The following is a 17,359-nucleotide window of genomic DNA, read 5'->3' as shown; positions in this document are numbered from 1 at the left end:
ATGATTCTCCAGAAGTGGCTCTAGCAGCTCGTGTTTCTCCCATCAACACTCTGTGGCATCAGAGATATGGGCATCTCAACATTCAGTATCTCTCTCAGTTATCTCAGTAGGGACTTGTGTCAGGGTTACCTGATATTCAAACTCAGCAGTTGGGAGTGTGCGACGCCTGTCAAGCTGGCAAGCAACATCAGTCTTCGTTCAAGGATGGAGAATCTTGGTGCGCATCTAAGGTACTCTAGTTAATTCATGCTGATATTTGTGGTCCTATGAATACATTTTCAATTACTGGTTGCAAATATTTTTTACTTATTGTAGATGATTTCAGTAGAAAGATGTGGGTGTATTTTCTAAAACATAAATCTGATGTATTTAGTATCTTTCAGAAGTTTAAGTCCTTAGTTGAAAAAGAGTCTGGCTATAATATCATAACTCTTAGGACAGATAACGGGGGGGGAGTTTTGTTCTTCTGCTTTCTCCAACTTCTATGATACCCATGGCATCAAACGCCAGTAAACTACACCCTACACTCCTTAGCAGAACAATGTTGTGGAACGTCGCAACCGTACGATTGTTGAAATGGCTCGTTCAATGTTACAACACACAAGTGTTCCGAATAAATTTTGGGCTGAAACAGTGTTTAATGTTGTCTATCTTCTTAACCGATCACCTACTCAGGCTGTTAAGGGGAAGACTCCAAAAGAGGTTTGGTCTGGCCGTAAGCCTACGATCAGTCACCTCAAAGTGTTTGGCTCGGTTGCATATGTTCAGATTCCAGCTGCTAAGCGCTCTAAGTTGGATTCCAAAAGCCAGAAACTCATGATGACAAGGTACAGTGATCACCACAAGGCCTATAGGCTGATAGATTTAGACATTGATCGTCTTATCTTCAGTCAAGACGTAGTATTTGATGAAGACAGAGGGTTCTTTCAGTCCCCTCCTTCTGAGCAGTGTTCTGAGGATCAGCCTCACAGTGTTCTTCTTCTGTTAGGTCCACCTAATGGGAGGGATGATGTAGCATAAGTATTTGATGATGCACTACCTAAGTTCCCTCCAGAAAATAATCCTCCTCTCGCTGCTCCTGTTGTTCCTTAGGCTCCTCCAACTACTCCAGATATTGGTTTTTCTACTCTTCGGCCTAAATGGTGGGCTAAAACTATTGGTGATCTCCGAGATAATGAGCTCCTTGAAGGTAGAACTTCCAGAAATAAGAGCAAACAGTAGCCTACAGTAAATTTTGCTCTTAAGGCTAACCTACACAGTGTTTTTGAGCCTCAACCTATTCAGAGGCTAAGGGTATACCTGAGTGGAAACAGACTATGGAAGCTGAATTCCAGAGTCTTCAGAAGAATCACACTTGGACCCTTTCTGATCTGCCTGCAGGGAAGAAGCCCATTAGCTGCAAATGGGTGTATAAAGTGAAATACAAAGCTGACGGAACCCTAGACAAGTATAAGGCTCGCCTTGGTGCTCGAGGGTTCTCACAGAAGGAAGGCATAGACTATGAGGAGACCTTTGCTCCTACAGCCAAGATGAGTACCATACAGCTCGTCCTTGCCTTAGCAGCTCAATTCAGTTGGAAAGTCCATCAAATGGATGTAAAGAGTGTTTTTCTGAATGGTGACTTACAAGAAGAAGTCTACATGACGCAGCCTTTAAGATTCAAGGTTGTCGGTCAAGAACAGAAAGTATGTAGATTAGTCAAAGCACTCTATGGTCTGAAACAAGCCCCTCGGGCTTGGTACATGAAAATTGATAAGTACCAAACAGATCATCGCTTTCAGTGGAGTCCATCTGATGCAAACCTGTATATCAAAGATACTGGTGATGATACTCTGTTTGTGGTTGTCTATGTGGATGACCTTATCATTACTGGCAGTTCAGCACCTTTGATCCATGAGATCAAACAAGTTTTGTGCAGCACTTTTGATATGACAAATTTGGGACTTCTTCATTACTGTTTGGGGGTTGAAGTCTGGCAGACTGAGAACAACATCTTTCTCTCTCAGTCCAAGTATGCCAGAAATCTTGTGGACAGGTTCAGAATGCAGGATTGCAAACCTGCCATGACTCCTATGGAACCAGGGCTCAAACTTTCAGCTCAGTCATCCTCACCACTTGTGGATGAAACTTTATTCAGGCAATTAGTGGGCAGCCTCATCTACCTTACTGCCACTAGACCTGATATCAGTTTTGCAGTGAGCTACATTTCACGCTTCATGTCAGCTCCTAAGGCTAATCATTGGATAGCAACGAAGCGTGTGCTGCGTTATGTGAGTGGCACTCCTAATTATGGACTTCTGTACACTCGAAGTTCAGATCCTACACTCAGTGGTTACACAGATTTCGACTGGGCAGGTTTGGTTGATGACCGTAAAACTACAATTGGGTATGTGTTTAGTCTGGGATCCGGTGCTATCACATGGACTAGTAAGAAGCAGCAGGCAATGGCTCTCTCCTCGAGAGAAGCAACGTATCGGGGAGCAGTTAAGGCATCTTGTGAGGTAGTTTGGCTTCGACGTATGCTTGTGGATATGCATGTTTTCCAGGCAGGTCCTACTCCCTTGTTCTGTAATAATCAGGGAGTGCTCAAACTTGCCAAGAATCCAGTCTTCTATGAATGAACAAAGCATGTGGAAACCCATTGTCACTACATTCGACAACTTGTTGAAGACGGATCCATTCAGTTGCTGTATGTTCCCACAACGGAGCCGCCAGCAGACATATTCACCAAGCCCCTTAGTCCTGATAAGTTTGTAAAATTCAAAGGGTCTATAGGTGTTGTAAATAGATTGAGCATTAAGGGAGGGTATTAGAATAATGCTATTTTAGTGTTTAATGCTCACTTATGTAGATAAGATCGTCTGTGATCTTATTAGCAGTTTCTGATTAGAAACTTGTAGTTTCTATTTTCTTAGTAGAAACTTGTTGTTTCTATAAATACTTTTGTATTATTTATTGAGCTTCATTGCTCATTGTAAATCAATTCAATTCATTCATTGATGATAGAGCTCATGCTTGAGAACATAGGCAAAGTGGAGTGGATAAAAATCATTGTAGACCATGCCAAGTGCATTACAAAATACATCTACAACCACTCATGGGTATTGAGCCTAATGAGGAAAAACACTAGAGGCAAAGAGCTTGCAAGGCTTGCAATTACGAGATTTGCAACTCACTTCCTTATGTTGCAATGTCTCAATTCTCAACAAAAAAAACTTGCAAAAAATGTTTTCTTCTGATGATTGGACTGCATCTCAGTGGGTTCGTAGACAAGATGGCAAAGACCCAAAAAGAAATTTTTTGACAAATATTTTTGGAAAAGGTCTGCAGAGCTTCTGAAAATTACCAAGCCCCTTCTTAAGGTGCTACGGATGGTGAATGGGGAAAAATTGGCCATGGGCTACATCTATGTGGCTATGGATTAGGCAAAGGAGCAAATACGGGCAGCTTACAAGGATTAATTAACTAAATATGGGCGTATTTGGGAGATCATTGATAAAAGATGGAACAATCAACTCCATCGTCCTATCCATGCAGCTAGGTAGTTTTTGAACCCAAAGTATCATTATAAAGCTCGGCTAAGAGATCTGTCGGTTGGAGAGGTCCAAGATAGATTGTAAGATTGCTTGGAGCGCGTAGTCTTTAACCATTCCAACTAGTTGGAAATACAAACACAACTTACTCTTTTCAGTATGGCCGCAGGTACCTTTGGCAAAAACCTGGCAAAGATGGAAAAGATGTGGATCAACCAGGTAGGCAGTTCCAATTTGTTTTTCTTTTAAATTTCAATTGCTTACAAATTTACAATTCAAATTGTCTGTAAATACTTATAAATAAGTAATGAAATGAACTAAGTTACTAATTAATGTCTTTTTCTTTGCAGCACAATGGTGGGAGTCATTTGGCAGCCAATGTCCTCAATTGCAAAAGTTTGTTGTCAGAGTCCTTAGCCAAACTTGCAGTGCTTCAGGTTGTGAGCGCAATTGGTTTGCTTTTAAGCGCATACACACGAAGAAGGTAAACCGTTTGGAACAAAAACAGTTGAATGATCTTGTCTTCATGCAATACAACCTTTGACTAAGGCACAGCCAAATGATGAACAAAATACCTGATCTAGAACCCATTGTGTTGGACAAAATTGATCCAGCATCATAATGGTGGGGGGGGGGGGAGATTGAAGATCCTGAGTTTGATGTTGATTTTGATATTGACATGGCGTTAGGGGGGTTGATCCCAATGCAGAATTGGTAGCACCATCATAACCAGAATTAGTAGTCGCATGAAGCAAAAGAAAACAACCAATGGAAGGCATTAATCATGCAGCTCGACCAACTCGTGCTTCCATTAGGTCCAATTCTATTCTTATTGGTGCTACTATTGAGGTTGTAGATGGCGTTGAGGCATCCTCAAACACTGATCCAAATGGTGTTTATGTAGCTCTTGTTGATGATCTTATGTCTGGTAGTGGTGATGAGTTTGATCATGATGAGGAATGATCATGTTGATCATTGATATGTACCTGTAGTGTCTAGTAGTCTTGTAGTAGACCAGTGGCCTCATAAATTGTAGCATTGTTTTTTGACTTTATAGGCCATTTAGAGCATCATTGCCTATGTATTTTGTCGACGATATGTATTGCACTCGATGCCATTCTGATATATTCACCTTTACATGGTATATATATCAACAAACTTTGCATATTTTGTCTCTTTTGGTTTGGAATCATGGTTTTAAATCTTAAAAATAGTTTTTTCATTAAAAAATAATTATTTCATGTATTTTTTTTAAAACTGGTTCATTGAGATCTGACCAATTCTAGTTTGTAACCCAGTTTATTAGATGGACCGATCCAGTCACCGGCTCCGGTTTTTAATACTATGGTAATTACCCATGGTATTGAAACTCAAAAGGCTATAAATTTTGGGTCTCACTTTGTAAAAAGACAAATTTGTCTGCCACAATGTAGTTGTAGTTATTTCTCATTACTCTAATAAAGAATTTCTTTGTGTTTTCTTCTCCTATCTGGGTGTTTCAATTTCTTAGATCCTAGCCCCCCCAAGATCCGGATCAGTACAGTATACATTATACTATAAATAGTTTTTGTAGAGTATACAGTAAAAGATTTTATACGCATTTATACACATAAAATATATATAATTTTTCTTTCTAATTGCGCTGAGAGGCGCTCTCTAGCCCTGTATGGCAGAGATGTTGTAATGTCATGTCTTGTTTTAACATTTTGACTCAATCAAATTACATAAATATAAACATAAAAATAAAAACTAAATTAAATTAAATAAACTAATAATTAAAGTAAAATAGTTAATTTAGCATTGGTAGTTTTTGGACTCTAGATTTTGAATATAATATTTTTATTTAAAATATGATATAAAAAAATATTTTTTAAATAAAATTACTCATTTTTTATTGGGCTGGGAGGCTAGTATGTTATAGATGTGTAACATAACCTAACGTAATGTAAACATTTTGACTTGGTAAAAATAAAATTAAAATATGGTAGAAATGTGTAAATGTAATGTAATGTAATATAAACATTTTAACTCGGTGAAAATAAAATAAAAATAACCCTATAAAAATTAAATTAAAAAAATTATCCATAATATTCATATGGAATATAACCTATTTAAGGCGAAAATTAAACTACTCTAGATCCATCTTAGTTTGATATTATATTTAGATACATAATTAGTTGTAAAAAATGATGTCTTTCAATCCATGTAGCCTATACATGTAAAACATTTTAATGGATATGTTTGCATCGGGCATTTGTATGCATCTATTCGGTGGCCCTATGTCTTTTTATATGTTTTGTTTCTATCATTGAATGGATGAATACATAATGTGTATATATGTGTAGAAGCTTCTTCATTCTAATGGATTCTTTGATAATCACTTTAATATAATATCTGCAATATATTCTCTTCATTTATTTGTAATAAAGTACTATAGAAATAGAGCTCTAATGGATCTAGGATGGTATGTTTAGAAATGAATAAGCTTGACTATGAAAGTGAATTGGGGTGAGGGGCGGAGGTGGGCAAAATATTAGGTAAAATGTATTTATTATATTTTACCTAATATTTTTGCTACCTTTATCCTCCTATTACTAGGTTGGGATAAATATTGGGTAAAATATAATACTATAATGTTACATTTTACCCAATATTTCCCCTCAACTGGTCCACATTTTACTGTAATTTTTCTTTATATTTGAAGTTTAAAAGGAAACAAACTCAATTATAAGGTTAGCAAGGGTGAGGGGAAATATTGAGTAAAATGTAATATTTAGGCTAGGAGAGACGGGAAATAATAGGTAAAATGTAATAATATTACATTTTAATTAGTAATTCCCCCACCCCTGGCCACCTTTTACTAGGTGGGAGTGGTAATAAATATTGGGTAAAATATAATACTTTAATATTATATTTTATCCAAGATTTCTTCTCACCCGATCCACTTTTTATTAAAAAAATTCTTTATATTTGAGGTTCATAAGTAAACTTAACTCTTATGTAAACATTTGATCCTAGTATAGTGGAGATGTTGTAATGTTTACTATTTCGATTCGATCAAAATAAAATTCATAAAATAACAGTGTTCCATGGGGACACGTCCCCCAGGGTCGGGTGCACGCACCCAAGGCAAGGAATCTACTAGGGGTGTGTTTCCCCATGCACCCTTTTTGGGGAGTCTTGGTGGGAGTGGTAATAAATATTGGGTAAAATATAATACTTTAATATTATATTTTATCCAAGATTTCTTCTCACCCGATCCACCTTTTATTAAAAATATTCTTTATATTTGAAGTTCATAAGTAAACTTAACTCTTTTGTAAACATTTGATCCTAGTATAGTGGAGATGTTGTAATGTTTACTATTTCAATTAGATCAAAATAAAATTCATAAAATAACAGTGTTCCATGGGGACACGTCCCCCAGGGTCGGGTGCACGCACCTAAGGCAAGGAATCTACTAGGGGTGTGTTTCCCCATGCACCCTTTTTGGGGAGTCTTAGGGAGACATAAAGGGGTACGTTTCCCAAGTGTGGGAGACGAGACCCCCCAAAAGGGGTGCGTCTAGGCGTCCCCCCTCAAAACTTCAGTATCCAGTGTATAGTATATAGTAATATACAAGTATGTTCTGCTTTCAATTTAGATTCTAGATTGATGAATGATGAATTTAATTTTAAAATCAATGTAGATTGTAGAATGATGAATGATGAATGATATGGATCAATGTGTTTGAATATTTGATTATTGAATTTTTTTTATTGAATCTCATGGTATGGATGAATAATGAGTATGTCATATGAATGATGTATGTATCAAAATGATTGACGAGGATGAATCAATGTATGTCATTATTTAATTCAATTATGAATTTAAATTTTATGTATGGATCAAATTTCAATGTATTGGTATCCATATTACTATTAGTCTATTTAATATTTATGCTTTCATTATTGAACAATGAATATGAACTTGAATTATATATATATATACCCCGACGTCCCCCTGCACCCCCGAAATTTCCCTAAAATTTGAGGGTACTCCCATACGTCCCCCATGTGCATCTCCCCACACCCGCATCTACTCGCATTGGAGTCTTGGCAAAACATTGTAAAATAAAGGAGATAAAATAAAAGTACAATAAAAAACATAAAATTAATTAATTATAAATAATAATTAAACCAGCCTAGATCCATTCTAACTCCAGCTCTACCAAGCACCAAGACAGATCAAATCTCTTGAGATGCAAACCTCTTTTAAAGTGAAGAGATTTGATCCCTCTCAGCGCTTGGTAGATCTGGAGTTAAGATGGATCTAGGCTGGTTATTATAAAGACATGGCACAGAATCCATACAAAACTATTTCTGGTACAGATTCTGCATGGATCATATGCAGATACAGACCATATCCATACCAGGACACGGATTCGGGGATGGGGGAGGCATATCTCGTAACTTAGATTGAAAGATTTATCAGAGACGATGTTCACCTTGACGCTTGATGGGAGTTGGTAGACATAATGTTAGTTAAATAGAACAAGCAACTGTAAAAGAAGAAAATGTGTATTTTTAATATACATATTATATATAAATTCCTGTCTCATCTACGGGAACTCTGGAAAATTCCAGAGGAAGACAACTTACCCTCCTTCAGACAACATGCATTTGGAGTCCTGAGGCTCTTTTATTTGTATCATCTCTCAGGGCATTGTTTTCCTCTCTCGCTTTGAACCATTAGAGCTTAGATCATACACATTAGCGTTGCTTTCACTTCTGCTTTTATAGGATTAGACTTAGCACTCCCACTTATTATCAATACTCTGTAGTACAGTCACATTGACTTAGTTTTGGTCATTTGTTGGACATTAATAAATTTATCTTGCCATCTTCTGATTCCTTCAACCTCATAATTTTATATAGAAGGGCATCTAACTGTCTAGGAATTCAATATTCAAATATGACAAAGAAAGCACCCCGGTGAAGCTTAAAAGGAAGGGAATATACCACCTATTGGTCAAGCTCCTTTATGTACAATGACTCCAGTTATCAGACTTGATTACATACTTTTCCCTGACTTCCTTTAAAACCTATATATATAAAGTCAATTTGTGTTGTAGAAAGTTGCTCAATTACTTTTACAGGAATTTGAGGTAGAAAATTATTTAATTGCTTCGGCAAAATTCAAAAATAGTTATCCAGAGAGAAAGTGAAATGAATGTAACGGATATAAAACATGAGAGACAATGTGACAAACAAATGATAAAATCATACCAGATTTTAGCTATCTTGATACCCTCAGGAAAAAGTCCCCCGCTGCATAACAGCAATAGAAAGCTATCAGTATGAAAGCAAACAAACCAAACAAACAAAAAGCCTTAACATATAGACACAGTGAGCAGAGCTAATAATTAATTGTTATTTTCCGTTTTTTTTAACATTATCAAGGGACAAGAAGCTAGCAACCAAATCTAATTAACCTGTTGTTCCGAAGATCCAGCACAAAAGAGTTTACATTGTTCTCCCGTAAAGTTTCAATAGCTTCCTTAACAGCTCCTGTATGAAAAAGACAGATGTAAGGTGTCCAATTTAAGAGCTCTCCCTTACATACTATCCAAGCCTCTCAATCAATTTATCTTGTCATTTCTTCAAAAACATTATTGAAAGCAAAAAAGTACAAGGAAAAGGAACACAGGGAGACACATCAGTTCCATATGAAACAGAATGGCACAGAACAACCTAATAGCAGTTCATATTTTCTTCTGAACTCCATAGAGTGCACAAAGCCTGTACTTTAAAGATATATTAACTTCATGTCAATAGCAACAAACCATGAACTTACAAAAACAAATTTAGCTTTTCAGTTCTTTTAACTTCTACATGGTTGAAAGTGTAACATTTATAGTGAAGTTTCTTTTATTATTCCCCCATACGTTGGAAAACAAACCCTTAAATGATAAATGAATGAGCAAGGATGATGTAATGTAGAAACAAGTGTTGAGATCATACAGTAGTGGATCTATGGTAAAATCTTAAATAAGCCCTAATCCAGTACAGCAGAAAAAATATAACCGAACTTCAATAACAATCACAGTAGAGAGGAACCCATACCATGTGCTTAAAAGAGAAATCCAACACCAAAGAAGAAGATCGTTGTCCAAACACAAGTATTCAAGAGAGGAGCACTATGTGAGATTTTACACACATACATTGGTAGGAATGGGCATAAATGGGAAAGAGTGGACTGAATCATTAATTTAGATGATGCAATGTCTCATTACATCTGATCGTAGGAGAGAGGGGAGTACATCAGATAACTCCCCAACACCTAACTATTAACCACTTAATGATTACATTGAATTCCCCATTATTGCATCACTTTATTAGTGAACATTTATTATATGTCTAATTCCTAAGTTCTAAATAGGACCTGTTACCCACCAAAATGGGTAACCCCTAGGAGAAATTTTTTCTCCTATTCCTAACAGACAGCCAGCCAACCAACAGCCCCTAACAGCCACCACTAGCTAATGACGTGCCATTATATCTCTGCCACTTGCATCAGCCATATGCTTCTCACCGATCCGGCATGAACACATGGACGAAGGTGGGCTTCCGATCAAAAGGTACTTTAATCATTTTGCAATCAGGTGCTTATGCTTGTTTGTATTTGGGCATTTGATATGGATTATGGGGTGACCTAGAAGAAGGAGGGGTTTGACCATGTTCTTGTTTTCTCACCTTAAATGGGGGATTAATCTTCGATCCTAGTCCAATGGGACCTCCCTTAATGGCCCAATAGCTATAGGAGGGACACTACTTGGGAAACCCTAATTGAGATAGCATAGTTCCATCTATTCTGATTTCATGTTTACCACTCTCCATCATACATTACAAGCCCTCATCTCACATCCATTCTTTGGGTTCAACTGACCATTAGTTCCTTGGGATTTGGCACCCATACATCCTCATACTTGGGTAGGGCCTAGAACTTTGCCCTAGGAGGTTGAAGCAACTAAAAGAAAGAGAGAGAGCATATCATCACCACAAATAAAATCAAAAGAAAGAATATCAAAATGCAAAAAATGGTCGTGACATACACATTTGCATGTGGGCAAAAGCCTAGGATGAGCTCTACCTCACTCATATGCCCATCACCCGGTTCCTAGGCACATGTTGCCCCATTACATCAAAAGAAGGAACCCTTTTATGTCCCAACCAATGTTGCACGAACCAATGTTACCAGATCTAGTGTGTGTGTGAACTCACTCTAGTGCCCAAAATCTAACAAAGGGTACAGTCAAGAGTGGTCAATCTTCTAGCTTGGCCTATTATCCATATTAGTGTGCCCCTAAAAAATTTAATGAAAGCACATGATTACAAGAATGGTTAATGTACCTTGCAATAGATGACTCACCTTCCCTAAAGAAGCATGCCAGATGGGAGCAAGCACTATCTAGAGCATAAGTGGAGAGCTCTGATGCAAATCCTATTGTAGGCCATCATAAGGTTATTGGCTGTTTGGCTGTCAAATGAGGGGGAAAACTTTCTCCTAATAGGTCACCCACTTTTGGTGGGTAACAATGCCTAGAAAAGCCTCTATTTAACTGTCAAACAAATCTGCAATTTCAACATCTATAAAATTCATAAACCAGATTTGTAGTGAGTACATATCAACCTTGTTTATCATCATATTTCCATGGACTTAGTGAAGATGGGGAAACCCCCCTTGCATGGAAGTTAACCAACTAAAGTGAGGGAAGAGCGTGCTAAGGTGACAGTAGTAACTCTTCTGAGTTTCATTTAAAGTTTCACATAGTGAAGGATTTGGACCGTAAGAGAGATTTTAAGAGGTAATAGATTTATTTAACAGAAGAAGAATCAAATTGAAATACTGAAACATAGAACTGATTAAAGACTCCAATAAAACTTGTAGATAAACTTCTGAGTTATTAAACTTAATTTAACCTTTTCAGTGAGATATATGTTACTCAACTCAAGTAAGATAACTTAGAGAGGTCATTGATCTCCAGCTAAAGTAATCTTGGGGAAAGAAGTGATACATACCAGAAGCATTCTGGTTGAAAGTGGTAAGTCTGATATATCCAATTCTTGAAGAGATTTTTCCATTCCTTGAGACTTCGCATAGATGCCAGCTCACAGGATTCAGTGTAATTTTTTCTCGCCTGCAATCATTGACAATTGATAAATTTAAGCCATATTTCAAAATTAATTTAAATAATTATTACAAGGATAAAGTTAAGGATCACAAAGACTTTTCATATTAGATTACACAATAATGAATTTCCTCATAGATATCATCTAACTGAGCTCAATAAGCAAAGAAGTCATATATATCATAGAATGCCTTGCATTGAATCCTCAATAAGCAAGTACGACTTATATACCATATAATATCTAAATCAAAATGTCTCAAACTCACTTCAAAGAGACTATCCTTGATTCAGAATCTCCTTTATGAAGTGTCAACTCAACAACCGAATCTTCAGGGCCCCTGCACAATTAACTCCAAAATGAGCCACAACAAACTATTAGCCCTACAAAAGATGAATGGGTGAATAGAAAGGAATGCATAAATCTGCAAGAATAAGCAAAAGTGTTTGAGACAATGGGCATAACCTAAAATACAGGAGTGCGTCAAGAAAGGATAATTCAGAGATGAAATGTCTAGTTGAATAATTACTTTAGGCTAAGCAATCTCTTCTAGCAGAAACTTAACCATTTGTGACGAATGTAATGGATGAGCATTTAACTGTAAATGTATGAGGATCAAAGAGACAGTGAGGTGAAAGTGGCGGCATTGCATATTAATTAAGTTATAAATCCCAAGAGCATAGAAAGGATTTCCTTTAAAAATGGTTGTGCAATGACCTCTAGAGAAACTAACCTTAGCAGAGTTGCAGGGGAGCGCCCGTCCCCCCTCTTGCTCCCACTCCCGATTCGCGCTCCAAGCGGGAGCGGCTCCAGAGCACCTTGGGAGCACGCTCCCGAAAACACTCCCGACAAGGGAGCGTTTTCAAGAGCGTGCTCCCTAAAAAAACGCTCCCTGCCTTTTTGGGAGCGTTTAGCCTTTTTTTGCAAAAAAAAATTGTAGTAATGTTCCAAATGCAATTTTTTTTCAAAGAAACAAGTAAGTTTTGAGTGGGGCAGCTTAATGAACAAGCCTATGGCCCTAGTAGTGATATGTGATTCAAGGTAATGTTAAATTCTTAAAGTAAAAGTGACATTCTCCTTAATCTTCATTTTCATCCTGTTGACCACTACATGTCAACGACCCATAGCAGTACACCCCTTTTTTTTTGCAAAAGGGATAGTGTCTGATCGATGTGTTCGTGCCGTCTAGCTATCATCATCGACTTGATCATCATCTTATAATGTAAACCCAGTGTGTATGTGCATAATGTAAATAATCTCAGCAGATCCGTGTCATGTATGTAATTACCTAGGTAAACCTACTTTTCTGGTGACGATCTACATTCTGGGAGGTTTTTTTGTCTCACCAATCCATTCTCGGATGGTCGGCAGAGTTTTCCTTCAACCTTACCCCAAAGCCGGAATGGATTTTGTCACTGGGATCTTAGGGGAGTCCTAGTGTTCTAGATCGAGTCTATGTAAAAGTGATTTGGGAATAATCCTAACTATTTGGTTAGGTTATTTTATTACAAATTGCTTGATCTGCTAAATTATATTTTGTGTCACAGAACTGGGTAGTCTATGAGGGTCTTTTGCAAATGGGTTTTCCCCCTTGAGATGTAAAAAATGTAAAAATCATGATGTAAAGTGTCTTGAGGGTTAGAAAAATAATTTATCTCCTCATAGGCTAGTTAATTAAATTTTCTGGCCAAAATTAATTAAAAGCCTAAGCCATAAATTTAATTAATTCTAAGTCCTAGGTAAATTTAAATTCTCCGAAGGCAAAATTCGTTGGTCCTTAAAAATTAAATTTTAAGAAGTCCAGGGACTAAGGTAAATTGATTATTTTGCTAAATTTTAAGCCTTTGGTCCCTGGGATTAAGTCAAAGTCAAAATTTTGAGGAAATTAATTCAAAAATTTAATTTTTGAATTAATTAAAATGAATTTAGTTGAAAAATTCAAATTTCCTCAATAATTTAAAATTTCGACGAATGAGAAAAGAAACGATGAGGGATTCTTGGAGCTCTGCAACCCTAATGACCTTGCGGCCATGATGTAGGCGGTGCGGAACACCTCGAAAACAAGCGGACAGGCACGGAAAGAAGAGGACGGGAGGCTCAAAAATGGCAAACGGGACTAGAAGGGGAGAAATCCCCTCCTACAGAGACGCAACAGCGAGAGAAGGAACAAGCAATAGCAAATCAGAGGATGAGCAAAGGATACCGGGACCAGTCCTGGGAGCACGATGGCAAGCAGGGAGTGAAGGTAAATGCCTGCCATGCGCAATAGAAAAACCGAGGTTTGTTATCCCAATGAACAAACTCGAAAGGTACAGAAGTTACATGAAAGACCATGCGTTGATATGCAAGTTTATTGGAGTCTGGCCGTCAGAAAAAGGACTGACAAGATGGATCCATCAAAAATCGCAACCACGCGGACACATTGAACTGAAGTTAGGCGCACGAGGATTCTTTACGGTAATCTTCTCAAACCTGCAAGACAAAGAAAAAGTTTTTGAAAATGGCCCATATATCCATAACAATGCAGATTTATTTATGAGGTACTGGGAGGAATGCTATAATCCGGATAAAGAGAAATTCCTAGCAGCACCTGTAGGGGTCAGACTATTTGGACTACTTATGGATTTTTGGGACCCAGAAATACTGGAAGGAATAGGGAACACCATAGGTAGCTTTGTAAAGATAGCGGAATCAACTAAAAAAAGAAGATATACATCGTACGCAAGAATATGTGTTTATATGAACATCACAAACCCTATACGAAGCGCAGTAGAACTAGAATATCATGAGGAGGTCTGGCAGCAGGCGTTGGATTACGAACACATACCTTTTAGATGCAGAAAATGTCATGAATATGGACACCTCTTCAAGGAATGCCCCTTAAATGCAGAGGAAGAGGAAAGAAAGACTAAGCAACAGCGGAAAAACACAGAAGACAATGAGGGGTTTCAAGAAATCAAAACCAAGAAACGACCTACCAAGGAAACCCCTAAGGAAGGTAGAAAAGAACAGCCAACCAGAGCAAAAGAGACAATCAGATTCGAAATCCTGCAGACAGAAGAAGAAGATGAAGAAACCCGAGGTATGGACTACCAAGAGGAACCAGAATAGGAAGGTAGAACAAATCAGGACGCCAATAGCAACAAGCAGAAAGCTAAAGGAGAAACAGAGAAAAAGGGGAGAAAAGAAAAGGAGGAAAACCAGGAGAATGAAGTAATGGAAATAGACATAAATAAAGGGGAAGACCCAACAACAGAAGAGGAAAAACTGAGGAAACTATTGGATAAGTGGCAAAGCCTAGATGAGAGGTTTATCCCAAAAGAGGATAAAAAATTATACAAGGAAATATTCCAAAAATACAAAGAAAAACTGGAGCAAGGAACTACAGGGATGAATGAGCAGTTAGGAATAGAACATGGCAATAGCCAGGAACAACAAAGCAAAGGGAAAGGTGGGAAAAAACGAGGAAGAAAGAACCTACAGGAACCAATTCAAGTAATGGGAGAAATGTTAGTTAATACAGGAAGAGTAGTGCCGCTCTCAGCGGTCTTCCACCAAACTACCCAACCTTCTCAATGATCATCACATCATGGAATATAAGGGGGCTTAACAGCAAGGGTAAGCAAAGATACCTGGCAAAAAGGATCAAAAAAGAAAAACCCCAAATTATGTTGCTTCAAGAAACAAAAATAACGGGGGGAAAAATGGAGGAAATTCTTAAAAAAATCAAGCCCACTTATGAAAGCATGACATTGGATTCAAAAGGGAGTGCAATGGGTATTGCAATCTTGTGGAATGCAGCAGAAGTCATGGTTGACTTCTGGATAGGAATGAAGAGGATTCTCTCAGGGAGATTCAAAATGATAGGACATAGAGAGTGGTTCCTAGTATCAGCGGTGTACGAGCCTCACATACCGATGGAAAGAGAGGCCTTCCTAACACAGTTGCATCGATTGGGTAACTTGCACACAGAAAATTGTGGGTGATAACTGGAGATTTTAATATGATCACCGCCACAACGGAAAAGAAAGGCGGATTGTAACGAGAGGATGTAGATATGGAGAGATTCAGGGAAACCCAGACAGCCCTACAATTGATTGATATAAACACTATCAATGGAAAATATACCTGGAATAATAGAAGAGGAGGCAGCAGGCAGATAGCCTCCAGATTGGATAGGTTCTTAGCAATAGAACACTTTCTTGGGAAAGATATATTCTATGAAGCAACTATCCTACCCTGCCAAGGATCAGACCACTGGCCGATAAAACTTGAAATTGCCATGAACAATCAAAACCAGCACAAACCATTCAGGTTTGAAGCCTTCTGGCTACGAGACCCAACCCTCATAGAAAAGATGGAAAACTAGTGGCAGAACAGTGAAGATGAAATACAAGGAAAGAATAAGATGCACACGCTCCAATTGAGACTTAAGGAGTTAAAAAGCAAAATTAAGACTTGGAACAGAGAAGAATTTGGCAACATACAAGAAGACCAAGAACAGCTTCAAATAGAAATGAAAAGGATACAATAGAAAATAATAGAAGAAGGGAGAACAGAGGGGCTCGCGCAGGAAGGAGGAGGGGTACTAACTAGATTGGAGTAAAGAAGAAAACAGGAGGAAATTCTATGGAGACAAAATTCAAGAGTACAGTGGTTAAAAGAGGGGGAAAGGAATACAAAATTCTTCCACAGAGCGATGCAACAACATAGGCAGCAGAATAGAATTTTCTCCCTAAAAAATAACCAAGGTAACAAGGTAACCCAGAAAGAGGAAATGGAAAATCTACTGATCCAACACTTCAAAGGCATATTGACAGAGCCACAAAGTAACAGAGAAGAGGAGATAGCAAAAATAAGTCAATACATCCCAAAAAAGGTAAACAGGGAACAAAACATGGCTCTCCTAAGGGTAATCACTGAGAAAGAGGTAGAGGACGTAGTAAAGACAATGGCCAAAAACAAAGCCCCCGGCCCGGATGGATTTACAGCAGAGTTCTTTCAAGCAACATGGAGCTTTATGAAAAAAGATATAGTAAGCACAGTAGAAGAATCAAGATGCAACAAAAGAATGCACCCAACATGGAATGCAACCTTTCTTGCACTAATACCAGAGGTAGAAAAGGTTGAAGAACCTCATGGCTTCAGACCAATAGCTCTATGCAATGTAATCTATAAAATTCTAGTTACCATAATGGTAAAAAGATTACAACCTCTACTCCCATAATTGATCGCAAAAGAACAAATAGGTTTTGTGAAAGGAAGACAGATAGTGGATGGGATTGTCGTCGCTCAAGAGGTGATTCATTCCTTAAAGAAGATGGAAAATAGAGGAATGATGATTAAACTTGACTTAGCAAAAGCCTATGATAAACTCAGCTGGCAATATCTCCAAAGAATCCTACAAGCCTATGGGTTTGACGATAGATGGATAGCATGGATAATGTCAATGATATCCACTCCAAGCATGTCAATCTTGCTAAACGGAACCCCAATAGACACCTTTAAGCCATCCCGTGGCCTCAGATAGGGAGATCCACTTTCACCGTTCCTGTTTATTTTAGCAGTGGATGGTTTAGGTAGATTAATTAATAAAAGAGTAAGCAGCAGGGAATTCAAAGGTCTGAGATTATGGGGGGAGGAATTAACCATTACACA

At 37.8% G+C, this 17,359-nt stretch overlaps 1 protein-coding gene across 6 annotated transcripts in view; it reads right to left on the bottom strand.

Moving 5' to 3' along the window:
* Positions 1–17,359, bottom strand: part of LOC149211846 (carboxyl-terminal-processing peptidase 2, chloroplastic-like) — a 300,395-nt gene that overhangs the window by 105,715 nt on the left and 177,321 nt on the right. For 5 of the 6 annotated variants that reach the window (XR_016250727.1, XM_089391605.1, XM_089391608.1 and 2 more), the window contains 4 exons: positions 11,970–12,041; positions 11,594–11,712; positions 9,007–9,082; positions 8,801–8,842 (listed from right to left, as the gene is read on the bottom strand). Coding sequence is in view for 5 of the 6 variants with exons in the window: in XM_089391605.1 (XP_089247731.1) it covers positions 8,801–8,842; positions 9,007–9,082; positions 11,594–11,712; positions 11,970–12,041 (309 nt within the window). In the remaining variant the exon portion in view is untranslated. The remainder of the gene's footprint in view (positions 1–8,800; positions 8,843–9,006; positions 9,083–11,593; positions 11,713–11,969; positions 12,042–17,359) is intronic. The other variant, XM_089391606.1, reaches the window with a different exon arrangement.

Source organism: Pinus tabuliformis, chromosome 1_1 (assembly GCF_031772625.1).
Source record: "Pinus tabuliformis cultivar Carrire ecotype Pingquan chromosome 1_1, CPIR1, whole genome shotgun sequence".
NCBI classification, from domain to species: Eukaryota; Viridiplantae; Streptophyta; class Pinopsida; order Pinales; family Pinaceae; genus Pinus; species Pinus tabuliformis.
The sequence above is the reverse complement of the archived record's forward strand: the minus strand, read 5'-3'. Positions and strand labels throughout refer to the sequence as shown.